The sequence below is a fragment of the Camponotus vicinus genome, unplaced genomic scaffold, assembly GCF_025532165.1.
Source record: "Camponotus vicinus isolate PSW18456_S1 unplaced genomic scaffold, iyCamVici1.0 SCAF_4, whole genome shotgun sequence".
Lineage (NCBI taxonomy): Eukaryota > Metazoa > Arthropoda > Insecta > Hymenoptera > Formicidae > Camponotus > Camponotus vicinus.
The window spans coordinates 9,996,745-10,015,821 of NW_028141976.1; the positions used below are offsets into that span (position 1 = coordinate 9,996,745).

General features: G+C 29.9%; 2 protein-coding genes across 4 annotated transcripts in view; both read left to right on the forward strand.

Moving 5' to 3' along the window:
- The first annotated feature begins 2,886 nt into the window (after positions 1-2,886).
- LOC145971156 (uncharacterized) lies at positions 2,887-14,439 on the forward strand. Its single transcript, XM_083098518.1, has 3 exons — positions 2,887-3,203; positions 12,207-12,464; positions 12,880-14,439. The coding sequence occupies exon 3, from the start codon at positions 12,990-12,992 to the stop codon at positions 13,485-13,487; it is 498 nt and encodes a 165-aa protein (XP_082954644.1). The 5' UTR covers positions 2,887-3,203; positions 12,207-12,464; positions 12,880-12,989; the 3' UTR covers positions 13,488-14,439.
- A 1,170-nt stretch (positions 14,440-15,609) lies between these two features.
- The window catches only part of LOC145971153 (uncharacterized), a 49,443-nt gene continuing 45,975 nt past the window's right edge, over positions 15,610-19,077 (forward strand). For 2 of the 3 annotated variants that reach the window (XM_083098506.1, XM_083098507.1), the window contains exon 1: positions 15,611-15,870. The gene's annotated coding sequence lies outside the window, so the exon portion shown is untranslated. Of the gene's footprint in view, positions 15,871-19,077 lie in introns of all 3 variants that reach the window. The other variant, XR_014438784.1, reaches the window with a different exon arrangement.

Below are 19,077 nucleotides of genomic sequence, written 5' to 3' on the forward strand. Positions count from 1 at the left end.
AAGATTGAAGTGACCAAGGTTACGAACATGAATGAGAGAGGGGAAGAGGAAAAGGAGAGGCTCGTGTCAAAATTACATTAACAATAAGCGTATAATTACAGAATAAATAATAAAAATGTACAATTTTCTATTATTTATTCCGTGTGTGATTTTGCACTAATGTATAATAAATAATAATAAATTAAATAATGTAATAATTAATTAAAATTGTACGCAATTTTTTTAGTGCAGAGTAATATGATTTGTGACTCGCCAGAAAGATCGGAGTGTCCAAGGTTACGAATATGGTTTGGGGGAGATGAAAGAGGGGTCTGTTGCAATATCAGATTGTCCACTGTCGGATCCTCTCTCTCGCGTGCAGCGATGCAATTTTGGAGTTTGTAGCGTTAAGTGCCGCTCGTTGTAAAAAATGCCTGCCCCGAGGTGAGCGGTTAACGATACTCTCACAAATTGTTCGCCGTTTATGCGTGAGAAACGAACGAGATAAAACAAGATTAAGGCTAAACGCGTTAAACTAGCGACCGATATTTGCGATAATGTATAAAATTCGGAAATTTTTTATATCAATATAAATTTGGTTCAATATAGAAATTCTTCACATATAAATTTTACATATAAATTTCACATATTAATTTGAATAAATTATAGATTAATTTGAAAAAAATATTTTATTATTAATTTGATTAGAAATTATTTTGTTACAAATATTTCGTATGTTGTTCATATATATGTATGTATATTAAATTACATACACACAATGATTTGTAGTGGATCACTATCGCGAAATTAGCAAATAAGCATTTAACTTTAAGTAACACAGTAAAGAAAATAAATTATTACTTACTCATCTCATGATTGCTCTGCCGTCGTTTAATGCCTTCCCAGATCGTTTCCACCTCTTGTTGGTCTTTTTTGCTGCTGCTTTATGGTACACAATACTCGCGAAAGCACATTTAATTACGATTACTCGCATACTAATCAACGGAATACAATTGTGCGATACTTTGCACGACATTAATCGCACACGCAATGTGCGTTTCATTCTATATTGCAACAGGGGAAAACGCGAAAATCACGGTTACACGACTCTATGATCTACTTGAAAATTGCATTACTAAATTCACACAATTTATTGTTAACAAATTGTTAACGAATTTCTCGTTAACGAATAAATTCTTGTTTTAAAACGATTATTGTTATTTTAATATAAGTATGAATAAACGTACAAGTTAAAAAAAAAGGTAAATATTCGCAGAATGTATAATATCCGAAAATATATATTGCTTTATTGAGTGTGATTGTCTGCGCGATAAATTTTGATCGAATAAATTAAAAGAATATTTTGACAGATCATTGATGCACAGATATCGAATGTTTATTATGATTAATGAATATTAAAGCACGTAATTATATCAAAACGATTGTATTTACTAATTAAACGCGTCGCGAATTATTTACTCGACTCGAAATCGATCTGTTTCTTATTCGCAATAAGATTTTATTTATAAAAATAACATTGGCAATTTTATTTGGATACTGCGCAATATTACATAAATCTAATAAACAATTAGTTAATTCGTGAAAATATACTAATTATCATTTAATATACTTCGTATTCTCATGCAATGTATTTGAAACATAAATTATTCGAAATAAACAAAAATATTATTAATAATCAATATATATTAGTTTTACATATTGAAATTATTCGATTCGACGATTTATATATTATTTCGTATTTTTTATGCGAGGGAGAAAAAATGGTGAGCAAATTATATCTACTAAATTAACTATATAGAACGCAATATGAGATATATTCGAGAATCTAAGAATTAAACAAATTATTGACACCGTAAATATCAGAACAAGACAATAATTTATAATTGTTATTTTTTTACCGCTTTGATTCTTATTTTATAAAACAATGAGTCGAAATATTCTCTTTGATGAGCATCGTCACGATCTTATTACGTGTCATTTATGATGGGAAAATTACTTATTAGGTAAATAATTACTGCCTTGAAATATATTTAACGCACTATAAAATAAATGTACGCGAAATATTTGCTTCGATTAGGCATCTTATTATATGTCATTTATGATGGAATTATTTACGAGCCGATAATTATAATAATCACTAATAATATACTTATAATAATTATAGCGAATCATCGGAGTTATCCCCATTCTTGTAATACTTCTCGCGATGACAATCTCTCAAATACTGCGTCACACGTCGCTATTCGAGTCTCACCGCGCGAATGACAACGAAAAATGGTCGGATATAAACAACTACGCGTTATACATTGACAGTTATGTATCAAAAGACGGGGCAAAGTCATTGTGCGAATGACAACTCAACGATCGTTCTGTTGTCATTCGCAAGGTGAGACTCGAATGTATAAGCGATGCCTCAGTATTTGAGACACTACGGTCGAGAAAGTATTATCAGTCCGTAATAATTAGTTTCTATATCATAAGTGACACGTAATCAGATGCTTATCGAAGCAAATATTTCATTCGCGATTCATAAAATTTGATTCATAAAATAGGTATCAAAATGATAAAAGATGACTTATAAGTTATCTTATTCTGATATTTACGGTGATAATTGTTTCAAGGAATCTACAATATTTCGCGTGATATGTATATTCATTAACTAAATAAAATTAACGAGAACTGTATTTATTAATAAAATGAGTCGCAGAATTGCTCGACTTAAAATCGATTAATTTCTTATTCGCGTTTTATTCATAAATATGATATTGGTATTTTTACTGAAGTATCGCATTATGTGATTCGAGTGTAATAATTAATTATAAATCGCGATATACATGTATAGCATCGTAAAATGAAATTCAGTACAATTCATATTCCCAAACGAAAGGATATATTCAATTACTAACAACTTTATGTAAATTTGATTGCTCCGTTTTCTAATAATTAAACACATAGCTTCTATATAACTATGATTTTCTCTCGTTAATATAAAATAAAATGAAGTGCGCGTTAAATGTATGAGATTTATGTCGGAAATGTCGTGCAAAGTGTCGCAATCATCGTATTTTACTGATTAATGTGTGAGCAATTAAACATGTTTTCGCGAGTGAATGTTACATGAGTGCCATGAAAGAGTAGCAAATAACCAGAAGAGAGGAAAGCATGGAAGACGTTCTCAAGAAGACATCGAGAGCGAAAAATTTGTGAGTAATTTATAATTTATTTAATTTATTATTTGTATTTTATCTGTAAAGTTAATTATAATATTTATCTCTGCGAGTGTAAATAAACCAGTCATATCTAATGCATATGTTAAATATTCTTAATTTTTTATTTCTCAAAATTTATAGTTTATAATAAAATATATAACAATTATATAATAAGATATATAATATAATTAATAAATAATAAAATATATATAATAATTAATATTTTTATAAAAGTACATATATGCATTATTTTAACATTGTGTTTAAGATTTATAGTTTTATTAATTTATTTATATAAAAATTATAAATTTCTAATTTTTATATTTTATAAAAATTTATATTTAGAAAATACTTTTTCTCTAAAAATTATTTTTTTATTAAATATATTTGTTTAAATGTTAAATGAAGAAAAAAAAATTAATTACACAGAACAATTTCGATACAGTTAATATTTAAAAAATTTAATTTTTTGCGTAATTAAATGTATAAAATTATAGAACTTTTGAGATACAATTTAAAATTTAAAAAAATATTATATCATATGTATATACACATGCGCATATTTGAATAGAAAGACAGGAAATTTTTTATAATCATAAAGCACGATGTTTTAGTTAATTAATTTAATTTAAAGATGCGATAATTTATAATTTGTATTTAATACACACACACACACACACACACACACACACACACACACATGTTTGTGTAATGTGAGGAATTACTTTTAAAAGTGCTCTCTAAACTTTAATTTGAAGGTAATTTAATTAATTCAACTACGCTTCTCTTCGGAAGAAGAGGCAATTATAGGAATCATATAATTCAACAAACGGCGAACTTATCCTAATTAATATTACCCACTTTACCAGCATCTTGGTGTAGTAGTCGTTTCGGCATACAGACATTTAGGTTAACGCAGTTATAATATGATTTTCGTGCGGTCGCATATGTTGAGAAAATTCAACACGTTGTAGCTGTTAAATATTGATTAAATTAATATTAATGACTCGAATAACATCTACATATAAAAGAGAAAGAAAAATACGTGTGGGTTTAAATACATGTATGTATTTAAGAATACTTGGCAAATATATATTTTAACGTGCAGCCTAATAATAAATTAATCATAGACTGCATAGACCGCGAACTAAGGATAAATTATCGTTGATAAGATGAAAGCTGCCGTGTGTAGAAATCTAAATAGAAAACACTACAATGCTTTTTTAATATAATATACTATAATAACAAAAATTAAAATTTTTATGTTTTTAATTTATTTTTCTCGAAAGCAATTTTTTAATAGATTAATGAGATTTTTGCGAAAATTTAAAATGATACTAACATAATTCGAATAATTTTCGTTAGATGGATATTAAAAATTTTTGCTTACTGAAAATTATCAGAATCATGATGTTTGATGTAATTTATCGCAAAATTCTCACTAATTATTAAAATTACGAATTTGAAGATAGATTAATTAAAAATAGAATTTTAGAACTTTATAGTTTATTTTTATTAACAAAAAAAATATAAAATAATATTATTTTTATATATTATTTTAAATATTATAATTTAAAAAATATTATTTAGAAAAGTAGTAATAATTAATAATATAATTTAAGAAATATTATTTAAAAAAGTAGTGAGAAAAAGAATACCTCAAATTTGTTTTTATGTTTTTCCAAACGTTCATCTTCTTCTAAAAGAGAATGGATTTTTTAATATATTACATGTGTGGGAATATATATTATTTTACCTATGTGTGGGTATATAATATATGGGATGCGTGTGAGCATATGATGACAGCGACAATGGTTATAGTGGTGAAAGTTGTGCACGCACTTGAGACGGAGGCGAGGCATTCGTTGCACGTCTCGTACCTGATGAACGTATTGCGAAGACGAGCATATTTATTTTCTCTCTACGTTCCAATATTGGCGCGAGTCCGCGAACTTTCGTTTATTTTTCTGTCATTAACATTACGCGTCTTAACGAAACTTATAGGATTTATTTCTTTCGATTTTTATATCTTTCTTTTGATTTTAACCATTCATAAGAGACAGAAAACGCACCATATATGATGTGTCATTAAGATCTACGTCATAATATTGTTTTTAAGGATATAATTAAATCGCAAACTAAACTTTCTTTTGGAAAATCAATTTTGTACGATATGACAGCGTGATATGATTATCAGCTTTTTTTATTTCTTTCGATTTTTACTTTTCTTCTTTTGATTTTAATCATTTATAGGAGGCAAAAATCACATCATATATGTCACTAAAATCTACGTCATAATATTGTTTTCAAGGATATAATTAAATCGCAAATTTAACTTTCTTTTGGAAAATCAATTTTGTACGATATGACAGCGTGATACGATTATCAGCTTTTTTTATTTCTTTCGATTTTTACTTTTCTTCTTTTGATTTTAATTATTTATAGAAGGCAAAAATCACATCATATATGTCACTAAAATCTACGTCATAATATTGTTTTCAAGGATATAATTAAATCGCAAACTAAACTTTCTTTTGAAAAATCGATTTTGTACGATATGACAGCGCGATACGATTATCAGCTTTTCTATTATTGTGGTTTCAAGGCGGGAAACGAATGCCTCGTATTTGACTTTCTCAATTTAATAGAAACCGCACAATTTCACACAGATAATAGAAATATACCGGAGAAGAGAGAGAAAGAGGGGAATTTCAATTGTCTGACACAAATCGTTGCCAGCACGTGTCGATTCGTTTAACAAACCTAAATTCAACTTCAAAGCGATTTCCATTGAGAAAATTTATAATAGCTAAAGAATTTGTAGAGGCAATTCAGATGACGTTGATTATGAGCTAAAATGTAATCAGAACTCGTTGTGAATACTATAACATTTAGAAGCAACTGCAGCATCCGCAGATGAAAGGAATAGCGACAGCTTTAGAGTACCCTTTACTCGAGAATCGATTGGTAATATATAATGCGCCGTCTGAGTAGGTTAATGCATCCTGTTACGTGGGTGTTTATATTGCTTGTCGTTTGTATCAACTCGAAGGAAATAGAGAGGCATATGTCTAATACATCTGCTAATAATAGATCGCGTTCTCGAAGTTGCATTCATAGAATCTCTCTATCAGCTTCGCAGATGTTAGCTTCTGAGAAGCTGAATATCACATATCATGCTCTTAGCACACGCAAATGGGTATAATTACATAAAGGAAAATTAAATTGAAATTTGCGTGTGTGCATCGTGCATGACACACAAAACCTGCTTTAAACGATAATAATCTGTAGAATTTGCGATATAAAATTCAAGATGAATCTATTATAATTTTATATGTTTCTTGCATTATACGCGACACGTTAAAATAAAATTCCGCTCCCCGAATCTTATGTCGCGAGTTGTAGCCTAAAGTCGCATGTATATTTTGCAAAGAAACGAGTAGAAAAAAACAAACGTGCATATATTAGCATTTATAATACTCGTTCGTATGAGAAGAAAAAAATGGAAAACGGAGACCCTTCTTTAGCGATTCTGACTTTATTCGCTCGACTGCATCGTCGATATCTTCAATCAGGATTATCGAACTCGTCCCGTCCTTCTCGTTGTCATTTTCATTCGAGGCCGCCACATCGCGCGAATATAATTTCTTCGCAATCATCATGAGTAGCGAGAGCGAAGGGGAGATTATTATAGCGACGAAAAACAGGCTAACGATATGGGACGGCGCGATGACGGTGCATCTTTTAGAGGTCCACAGGATAGGCAAAGGATATTTTTTCGAAGAATGGGGGCTGTAAAAGAGAGAGAACTAGGATTGCACGAGACATCAAGATCAGTCTTGATATTGTCTCGTAATTCGAGGCAAGATTTTTAATTAGTTATGACAGTATCAAAAGTGAGATTGTCAAGAATATTGATGTCAAGATTATTAATTTATTAAAAAAACTAAAGTATGCATATTTTATGTCAATTTGATGAGAAAAAGATCACGATATTATATATGATCTTAAAAAATTTTATTTAATATTTATTTAATATTTCATTTAATAAATAAAAATATTTGACATATATAAATAATAATAATTATCTTAAGTTATATTATAAGGATTATGTTAAATATTATTTTAAATAATCATTCAATATTAGATAAAAATTATTAATAAACTCGAAGACAGTTGCATATAATGATGTCAGAATGCAATATATATATCCTGTGTTTTAGGAAGTAAATAAATGACACATAGTAATAAATAATTATCTTAAATTATATTATAAAGATTATGTTAAATATATTATTAAATATACTATAATATATTATTAATTATATAATAATTATTAATTATTCAATATATAATATATATTATTATAATATATTATTTATATATTATTAAATATATATTATTTAAAACAATCAGTTCAGTATTGAATAAAAAAATTGTTAAATTGTAAAAATCTCGAAATAAGACGATACAAGACGAGATTGTTGCTATAAAGATTTACTCAAGAGCCCGAGCTAAGATTTAAGTTTTGAAAAATCTTCAACACCAATACAACATCTCTACGAATATTGTCTCGGTCTTGAATCTTGTGCAACCCTATAGAGAATGGCGATATAAGTGGGTAAGTAGGCGCGAGAAGATGCTCTCGGTATTGCTTTTTTTTTTTTTCTTCAATCGTCGCGTGTCGAGATAACCGCCTCCGCGTCTGATTGCATTCCTTCCGCGAACAATGGTACATTGCAAATACTTGCGCGCACAATAACGATAAAACGCTTCTCTCCCGGTGAATTTAATCGCGTCAGCCTCGCCATGGTAACAGGTCGAACGGACGGGCGTTAAGCCTTAATAGATACAGGTTTCACTCATTAAAGTGAGATTTTCTGTCGTATATACCGAGTCGGGCGAAACTCGATTTACCGGCGTGCCCCGTTACGTTATATACCTCGGCGCGGTATTTGCGGGAAAAAACGATATGAAGCGTGGATACGATCTTAATTAATAAAAAAAAAAAAAAAAAAAAAATACAAATTATATATATGCACATTAATGACGACGATCGGAAATTACGATAACGTAAACGCGAGTGCACTCATGATGCGAGTAACGTAATTATTTCGTGGAAACGGTTGTTTAGAGCCTTATTTACAGTCGATTAGCGCGGAGCCGCGCCCAAATTAGTGGAACGCTACTCGCGTAGCATTCCTCGCTAAGGTATTACGAAACAATACCGGCGGGTTAATGCGGGAGGAGAATTCGTTCGCGAACCAAATTAAGACCTCGCTCATAAAATCGTGCTGACTTTCTCGGCTCGTCGTCGCGCATAAGTTGCACAGCGAGCGACGCGAGCGGCTGAGAAATCGCGAATGGGAGAGAATAAAGCACGGATTTTCTTATGAATGAGGATCCTGGCAATTATCAGGAACACAAAGAGCGGCACGGCTTTCCTCGTCACCCAGGAGGTACCGTGCCCGGACGCGTTCCCATTTTTTTACATGGCGGGAATCCCCAGGAGGCCTACACCATGCCACACGCATGTTTAGCGGACGTGTGGAAAATAAATGGGAAAATTTGACAAAACGATTTGCGAAAACAGAAGGACACTATACGTCGTAATTATTAATTATTTGTTAATTATTTATTGTCAATCATTTGCTCGTGGAGATGTGCGCAAAGCCTCGTAAGAATGTTCATATTTCTGATACAGTTCAACGTCTAACCGTTTGCGAACGATATCGGCAAGGCATCGGAATTTACATCGCGATAAGCTCTTAGTAGACAATTGTAGATTCACATTATTATATCATACAACGTAATTAACCCTTATTGATCGCTGTCATGGAAAACTTTATAATGCGAGCCAATCAAAGAGTATCTCGCAATATTTCACGGAGCGCTTGACACGAGGTATACGCGCAAAATAACGCGAGCCAGTAAGATCTTAGTCTTGTAATTGATTACATAAACGCGGCTTTAGGAATAAATTTAAATTTATAAGCCCGTAGACGCGGAGAATCAATCATATTTACCGTACTTCTCGTGACAGACATCGTGCACGTGCTTCTCAATGTTAATGATTCGTCGATGGAAAATTGAAGCTTACTTTATTTTCACTGTTACCGCGAAATACCGTCACTTTGGTAAAAATATCGTCGTGCCTGCTCGATTTTTTTCTTTTTTAAATCGCCGAGATCGTTCGCAATGGAAAAGAGATGAGGAGACCTTACATTACTATTGACCGATAAATCTCGTGTAATTTATCGGCGTGCGTATCTTACACGCTAAGCACTTATATATATGTATACCCAGTGGATGTGTAATACCTCTCCGGTGCTATCTGACGTACAGACCAATTTGAAACGCAGTCGGCCGACAACGCGATCGTGGGCCAAGAGGTCCGTTGCTTGCACGATAAACCGATCACGTGAACTCAAAGAGATGCTACACGCTACCGGAACGGAGCCTTATATATCCTGGAAGTTATTGATCATCCCTTTGCTTCCAGTCAGGTCAGGTCGGTCGCGCTCGGTGCACGTGCGCAGATTCTTCCGTCCGATGCGGAAACGCTTCCTCTATTGTTACATGTACAGAGTGTTTCGGTAAAGGTGGGCGATCTCTCAAAGGTGGGCATGTGTACAGCAGGTGGAAATAATCACATAAGTTCCTATAACATTTTTTGCTACGATGCATCTCCACCGAGATATTTGTCGTTAAAGTTATAATTTTTGAGAAGCATTTTTGGTTCAAATAATTTTTACATCGCTCTAGTAGATTTTAATAATTTGTAATAATTATTTTTGTGTTAAGTAAAGTTGTCTTGAAAATATAGTGTGTTAAATATAGCATGTTAAATTTCTTGATACCACGTCGGAGAGTCAGGGACGGATTATCTACAAGCCTTCTAATTTACAAAACTTTGATATATCGGTAGGTTTCTTTTATATGTTTTTTAAATATGTTTTCACATTTTTTTCTACATCTTTTTTTAGAAAAAGGGTGTTTTTGTTTTATTTCGTCAAAATTAATTGTTTTGAAGAAAAACACATTTGACAGATAGAAAGTAAACCTTTATTCAGATAATAGAGCAATGATTTTGAATGATACCAAATTACATTAATTGTATTCAAACTTATTGAAACAGATTTGGTCAAAATTAATAAAAAAAATTCTCGATATGACTTTCCCTTAAATTTTAACTTTAAAGACAAATATTTTAGTAGAGATGCGTTATAGAAAAAAATTTTGTAGAAACTTAGGACTTATTTTTATCTGTTTTATATATCCACAAGAGATTGTCTATTTTTACAACACCTCATAATGCTTTATTTAACATTTTTAGATTGATAGATTAAATGCAGTATATACGGATTAATTTTAACACATAGATTATATTCTTAAATATTTCGAACATGATAATAAATTTTTATGACTTAAAGAATATTATCGAAGATAATTATTTTCTAGAATTTTTTATAAATGTTTAAATAAAGTAGCTTGTTAACTATAATTGTATTTCATTGCTTTGAATATTTGAAGAATACATGAAAAATTAGCGAAAACTACTATATCGAGGGATTAGAAAAGGATGATTACGAAGGATTTTAAATTATGATGAGTTCAATTTTCGATGTTGGAACATAATTTTCGATGTAGGAACATAATTTCATAATTATATAGTGATCGTTCTTTTTATGTTTCGAAATTTGAAGTCATCAGAATTTTATAATAACGGTTTCGATTTCAGTTGTTTTAGATTTACTTTCCTTTCGAAATATTATTGATTTTAAAATACTTTAATTCAGACGATGCAAATGTCTAAAAGAAATCTTCAGAACGTCTGAGATGTCTATAAAAGAGGATCTGAAGGATTAGGACGTCTGTTAGATGTCTGTTAACTTTCACATTGTCGGGAAGCGAGACCGAGCATAATTGCGGTCATCTAAAATGAATATACTCGAATTATGTTGTGGTTGTCGTGAAATTCACATCTCAGGTTCTACATAAGTAAAAACTATTGTAAAAACGTCATATCTGCTTCTCTCTCTTTCCCTAATAATTCAAGATAATCAATAAACACACAATTCGACGATTCACGATGTTAATTATATATACTGAAAAATTTTTATATAAAATTTCCTATGTACTCTCTCTTATAATAATAACTAGTATTTTTTCCTTTTTAATATTTAAATATTCAATATGATACAATATTTTTCATCAACTAATATTAGAACAAAAATTAGCAAGAGAAAAATATTCTTGGAAATATTTTTAATAGTAAAATTATAGAAATAATTCTCAGATTAATTTTCATTTGATTAGTCTAATGTACTCCTCATCATTTCTTAGTGAAATTTTTTCTTACAGTTATTTTTATAAAATTTTTGATTGATTTTGATTTTTTTACAATTTATTCAAAGCAAATATTATCGATATTCGCTAATAATTTATAATAATGTGTTTTTAAATCACGGTTGGACAATCATTATTTTCCCCTAAATTATAAAAATCGATGTATACGTAAACAATGTAAAATATTTAACATATCATTTATGTTAATAATAAGTAAGTAATATGAAATTTATCGAAAAAAGATGTTTCATTTATTCTAGTTTAAATATAACATAATTTAATATTTCATAGTGCCACGAAAAATCAATAAAGAATTCAATGAACTAGATTTCATATAAAAAAAAATAAAAATATATTTTATCATATTATATTATATATATTTTAATATTATATTATACTATTGTTATTTTATAATATAATATTATTTTATAACATAATTGTTTTTTTGTATTCTGATATTTAATTTATAATAATTTATAATAATTTATATAGTTTTACAAGTCCAAGTAAACGTATAATATATATAATACTTAAACAATTAACATAAAAACATAATTTTGAAATCTATGATATATATATATATATATATATATATATATATATAATCTTATTTTAAATCGATACGAAAATTAAATATATATATTACAGGAAAATGATAGTTGATAACTATTGAATTTATATCATGGTTGACAAAGTACGGCTAGATGGCAGGATATACTACTTCCAACAGTTAGCAGTCAACCTCAATGGCTGCAGTAGATCGTAACAAGTGTTGCGCGATTTTGTTCCATAACATGGTGAAAAATAAAAATATTACAACTATTGTAATATCCAGACATTTGAATAAGATTCAATGTACGATATTCTGAACACAGCATCTTCAAAGACGAACATTTTAATAGATATGTAAACATTATGATATTGTGTACTGATGGAGTAGGTTATACTAGGCTATAATACTTTCAGTCACCATAGGTGGCGATAGTAGAACGATAATTATGATTCTACGCATTTTGTCTGATTCATTCGAGATATATCGAATTGTCGATTCTCTCTCATTCGAGATATAATTTGAATTCTGAATGCAATTTTTTGCAAAAATTAATTGATGACTTAAGTGATGACTCAAGTGATCGATTCTAAAGATACCTAACAATCTATATAAATTATTATATTTTAAATTTAAATGTAATAAAAATTGAATTTAAAAATTTATATTTAATTATTCATTAATAACAGACGGGATAATTATAATCTGAATAATCGAGTTAGATGCACATGCCGTACAATTAATCGAATAACATGATATTTGTATTTCCAGGACATATTTTGAATTAAATACTAAGAAATGTAAGATTTTATAATTGATATTTGGGAAAGAGATATAATCTGATATAATCGCTTGATGGGTAGAAAATTGTTTGATGTATAATGGGAAAAATAAAGAGAATACCAAGGCCGTTTGTAAAAATTAAACGCCTTTCGAGGAGAAAAAAAATGCTTCAGTTGGGTTGTGAAATTAAAAAAGAATTACGATGGAGATGGGAACAGCATAAAATGGATGCTACTTTGGAAGCCATCGGTACGATTAATATCAACGCATTAAGAATTTCTGCGGATCCAGATATTGACATGGAATATATTAAAGGCATGTCAACCCTATCGATTTACGACCGTAATTATAGAAACCCAATACAAGAAAATATATCTGAAGTTTCCATGTATATCAGACCCGACGTGATGCGTAAACTGAATAATTTAGATATCAGCGATGAAAACGAAGCAAATTATAACGCAAACACACCGCAACAGGACATCGAATACGATATGTTACAACAAACTTCGTATCTTCGTATAAGCGACATTAACGAACCAGATATAAATGAAAGAATAAGAAATATTATCGTATCGGACTTAAATGTAAAATAAAATAAGTTTTAAAGATTTAGAGAAGACATATATTATCTCCATATTTAACATGAATCACTCTATTTATTTCAATGTATCGCTTTGTACGTAAATAAATACATTTCGTGTAATATATATAGTTTTAATAATGTTTTGTAACGCGATATTATGTGCGAGTTTTATATTATATTAATCTTATGTATATAATCATAAATATTTACACAGTATCTGTAAACTTATTTTATTATTTTGTAATCTAATTAATTAAATATTATTTTATATTACTATCTCTTTAGAGAGTATTTTTTCTCTTCTTCTAACATGATAGAAATTATTATATGATATATATTTAAAAAATTAAAATTTGTTCAGTGGAAGTGGATGATCGTCAGTTTTGCAAAGAGGTATGTCGGGTTGCCTACGAAGACTAGTGAATTGAGATCATGTCGAGATATACAACCGTAACCTTGAATTACGAATATGTGGAGCGCGTTCTAATTCAACTGAACTATGAAAAATACGAAAATAAAATATATTCGACTGACCATATACACTGTGTAGGCCCGCTTTATTGCAATTAAAATCCGAAAAATGGATAGTTGAATTCTTAGTACTTTGGTTTAAAAGAAAAAAATTGTTAGACCGAAACTTTCAAAACTTTCTCAGGAAAATCTATAGCTTATTTGTTTAATTTGATCAAAGGTAGTTCGCGAAAAGGTATAATACAAGGAATTTAATAGATCATTACATATTATATATTATTTAATTACTTTTTTTACGCTTATATTATATTTCTAAGGAGAAAAATTGTACTATAGATTTTAATATGTCATTGGATTTGGGATGCTTGGATGCAACTCGATGCGCCAGAATCGATTAGGCAGCAAAGTTATTATTGAAATTTTAAGTTTCAGCAAAAAACCGTATGGTGTTGCAGCTACAAAATATCAGTTTTTAAATGTTCGTGCTAAATAATATTATCCAAAAGATTATTAATTTAATCCTTAATTTTATTAGATAAAATTTATTTCGATTATATCTTGATTATAATAAATAAAGAATGTTTTAAATAAATGAGAGATGTGATATTTTTTCCCTAATTATAAATTATGATGAAATGAAATTACTTAGCTTTAGAAATCACATAAGAAAATCAGACATCGCATAAGAATATTTCTTTCTAGTTGAGCGACTAAGATATAGCAAAGAACGGAACAGTATTAATAACTCCAAACAACTAATTGAATTACATAGCAATTAAGATATGGTTGGATTTGACGGATGGTTTGACGGATTTATTGCCGCTTTGTAGATAAATAAAGATGAAAAATGTACTTAATTGTGAATTAAACTTGATTCTAAATTGACCAATTCTATTTCAATTGCAAATTCACTAGCAAAATTTTTTATACAGAATGGCCTATTTTAAATGATGCAGTTTCTCAAAAATGAAGACTTCCATCAAACAATATTCCGTACAAAAGTTTTGTGATTCCGAGGGGGACATAATATGATAATGATCTTGAATAAAAAAATCATGAATTTATTTTAAAGTTATTTTCATTTCTTTTAAATGGAATCATCCTTCTTTTAATCAATTTTTTTTATTAATTCCTTGCAATATTTGGCGTAAGACGTTATAAGAGTCGAGTAGCTAAATATTGAATAGAGAGAAAGTTTACGAGATATTTTATATACTTTAATATAAATTTATATAAACATGAAATATCTCGTAAAATATTCAGGTCTCAACAATCTTTAATAATTTTATACACAAAATAAAATAAGAGAAATCGTTTAAAAGCAAATAAAAAACACACAGTTATTTTTAAGGAAAAATCGTTGCAAATTCATATCCTTTTCTGAAAGACTATGTGTGTTTCTTTTACACCAATCGATTTACACCTCTCATTACTTTGTGCGTAGGTTGATCCACGTACAAAGGTGCGGAGAGGAATAACATCGGTCGGAAGCGACCGAACCGCCGCGTGCGGAACGAACGAGATGCAACAAAAGAGGCAGCACGAGGGACCAGGCTCTTAGGTCGGCTCTGGAATGGAACTGGAAACGAAAGGCTCGCCGAGCCGGAGGGGAGAGTGCTGGATGTGCCAGGTATATGTGTGTTGATGCAAGTGCGGTGGCTGTGTAGCAGACCGAAGGAGTCGGTCAGTCAGTCAGTCAGTCGCAGTCGGCGAGTCGCTCTCGGCTGTGCCACGCGATCGCGTGGGCGTTTTGCTTTTTCTCTTATTTCTTCCTTCCCCCCTTTTTTTCCGTTCTTATTCTGTGCGGTGTTTCAACTTGTGACTCTCGAAAGAGGACTCGCCTTCTCTCGCTGCTCACCAACGGGGATTATCGTGCTAAATGTGCCTCGCCGGATGCGATCTCTGAGATCTTCTCCGAAAAGGTAAAAGATTTATTATTATAAATTTTATTTATTATTATAAAGAATTATTTCTGCGAATTTATTTTATGCAAAAGCGTTTAAATTCGCGAGGAGATTTCGTTCGTTCATCCGAGATTCGGAGCACGAGGATTCGGAGCTGGAGTGAATCAAGTCCGACACTTCGACAAGATCCGCTACGCATATAAAGTTGCGACTATCTAAGGCGGATCTTAAATTGTGGACTCTCTGATCGGCGGTAGTAAACACGATATTCTGAATTGTTTTAGCGAAAATTAGACGTCCGAGAGCAATTTTTCGTGTCAGAAAATTTGCGTATATTCTCTAATTTAATTTTTGTCGAGCGGATACCGCGCAGTATGATCCATTCAGGACAAATACGAGATAATCCAGGACAAATATGAGATAAGCATGTTCGTGATATATGAATTGTAAACTGATGAAGCTTCATTGAAATATGTCTATCTCCTCACCGATAATAATTCTGATTTAAGATTATCGTTTCATATATGTGATAATGAAAAATGGAGGGGGAAAAACTATTGGAATGCATTATACAATATGCAGGTTTTAAAATATTTTCCATTACACGAGAGAGCAGTACGCATGTTTGTATGCGATATAGGGAATATACGTATCTGAGTTATTTGTTTGAGATCTAATATCTTGAGATCTAATATCTGAGTTATTTGTCTGTGACTAAAAAAGTTTCTAGTCATTTTATTTTTACGTATCTATTATGAATTTGCCAATGTCTTATTTTATTGAGAGCATGAAAGTAAACACAAGAATTATCTTTATACAATTTAATAATCCAACATTAAAGAAAACAATGTTAATAGGTCAATTTAATAAAGAGAAAGAGAGAGAGAAAGATATATATAGCTAGTGTCTTAAATTATCTTTTTAAATGTATTATATTATAGATCGCAAAAAGAAAAATAAAGAAAAAAGTTGTATATATTTCATAAAAATTACTAAATTATTATATTAATGTCAAGAATAATTAATTCACAAGAGAAAGAGAGCTTAAAATTGCGAGTCAGAAATTTCGTCATTTTGTTGAAACGGTATAAAATATTAAAGTGAAAATATATACTCTCTTATTGCGCATGCGATGATTATTCTTAAAATTCTTTAAATTCAATTTTACGGATTTTTAATTTATACTGAAAAATTAGATTGATAATAAATAAATAGATAAATATATTCCTGTTTTTTTTTTCAACACAGTTTTTACGGAAAAGAAGTAAATGATAGAATCATTCGCGCGTTTTTCAAGACTTCAATCATGCGTGCGGTGATTATTGACTCTGATTCTTTCAGTTCCTTTAAACTGGACTATTCGCGTTTCCACCGACTTTCGCGACGTATTTCTTCGCGACACACACTGTGTTGTGATAAAATGTCCAGTGATAATGTGTAACCTGCTAATAGAGCTTCTACTTTCGAACGAACCGTATTCGCGCACGTGTGTCTGGATTTACGCACGAATAAGTCCTTAAATCGCTCTCGCATATAATGCCACGTTTCGTGTTGCTACCGCAATTTATTCTCTCTTGCGATACGTCATGCGTTTGTCATACATGAAAAAGTTGGGAAGGACAAAGACAACGGGTATAACTTGATATGAGTTATATACATACTTTGTTGTTCCTTTTGTGTCTCTGCAGACTCAAGAAAATGATCTTCCAACTACAGCAATAATTTCCTGGATACGAAAAATTAGCTGAAATAGATAAATGATTAGTAAATACCGTGATATTGCATATGTTTTGTATTTAATCAATCTAAATGATAGGGAGATAGATATATTGGAAAGAATTATATTTAAAAAATTTTTCTGTGTCTGTTAAGATTAATTATACTTGTTATTAATTATACTTGTTGTTAATTATAATTATTAATTATACTTGTTATTAATTATACTTAAAATTTAATTATGATACATAGAAAAATCGTTTTCGCAAAGATCATTCTAGCTGTACCGAAACTCATATTTCTCCGATGCAATGATTAATATTTAACAATGGAATTTAAATTTATTACAAATAATTTATTACTAAAATTTTCTGGCTATAAATTCTACACATTATATAAATAATATTCTAGTAGAAAATATAAATTTTTACAAAAAATATAAATTTTTATGTAAAAAGGTAATTAAATTTTTGTTGTATTTACTATCAGCAAAATATTTTTTTTTTTGAGCTGTCGGATATTTTTATTATGTAAATATTTTTAATTTTTTACTTGTGCGATTAAGAGTGAAGACTCGAAATCGCACATGAATTTCGAATACAAGATTCGAAATTCAAGTGTTCGAGATTCAGAAATTCGAATTTATTTATATTTTACGTACTGTCATTCACGATGACTCTTACTGTGTCTTACTCATTCTCTTGGTGAGTGAGCAGCACTCGAGTTCTTTTTAAGCACAATCTGCACGTTGCTGAATCAAGTCGTAATAACCTATCTGTACGTCAGTAATAATGATTCTATTCACAACATTAAATTCTATCGATTAAAATTTTTTGCGCGTAACTGCATCTCATGAAAATAGGCTATCCTTTAAATAAGTTGTCAAACTTTGCAAGCCGTCTTATTCAGTCATCTTGAGAATTAAGAAAAATATTTTTCACGAATACATATATATTATCCTCTTTGTCAGAGCCGTAAACATTCTTTATTCGCGGAACAGAATCTTTTTCCAGACATATTTATGCAAATCGGAGAAACGGTTAATGAATTCAATTTTTTTTCTACATAAAAAGTCGTTTTAGTGCGCAGAACGTATCTTCAACTTGATTTATTTCTTAGCAGATTTCATTATGCGCAGCACACTTGCTTAAATTCCCGACCAAGGGGTGTCTCACTGACTAAAAATTTGTACATGTATTGCGAATTATCAGGTAATTTCAGGTAATTCCATGTAATGCACCATGTACTCTAAGTAATGCGACGTAATACGAAACAATTCCATGAAATATAAAGTAATTATATGTAATGCAAATATATTTATTTATAATTTTTTATTTTGCAAAATATACATATTATAAATTTTAAAAAATGTTTTATTTTAAACTTTGTTCCAATTATTAATTAAAAAAAATCTTTTATTTTAAACTTACGAATATGAACACATAAAATACAATTATACATACATACATATATATATATATATATATATATATATATATATATATATAT

Excerpts from the sequence above, each read along its gene's own strand:
- LOC145971156 (XM_083098518.1), top strand. The coding sequence starts at position 12,990 with ATGGGAAAAATAAAGAGAATACCAAGGCCGTTTGTAAAAATTAAACGC.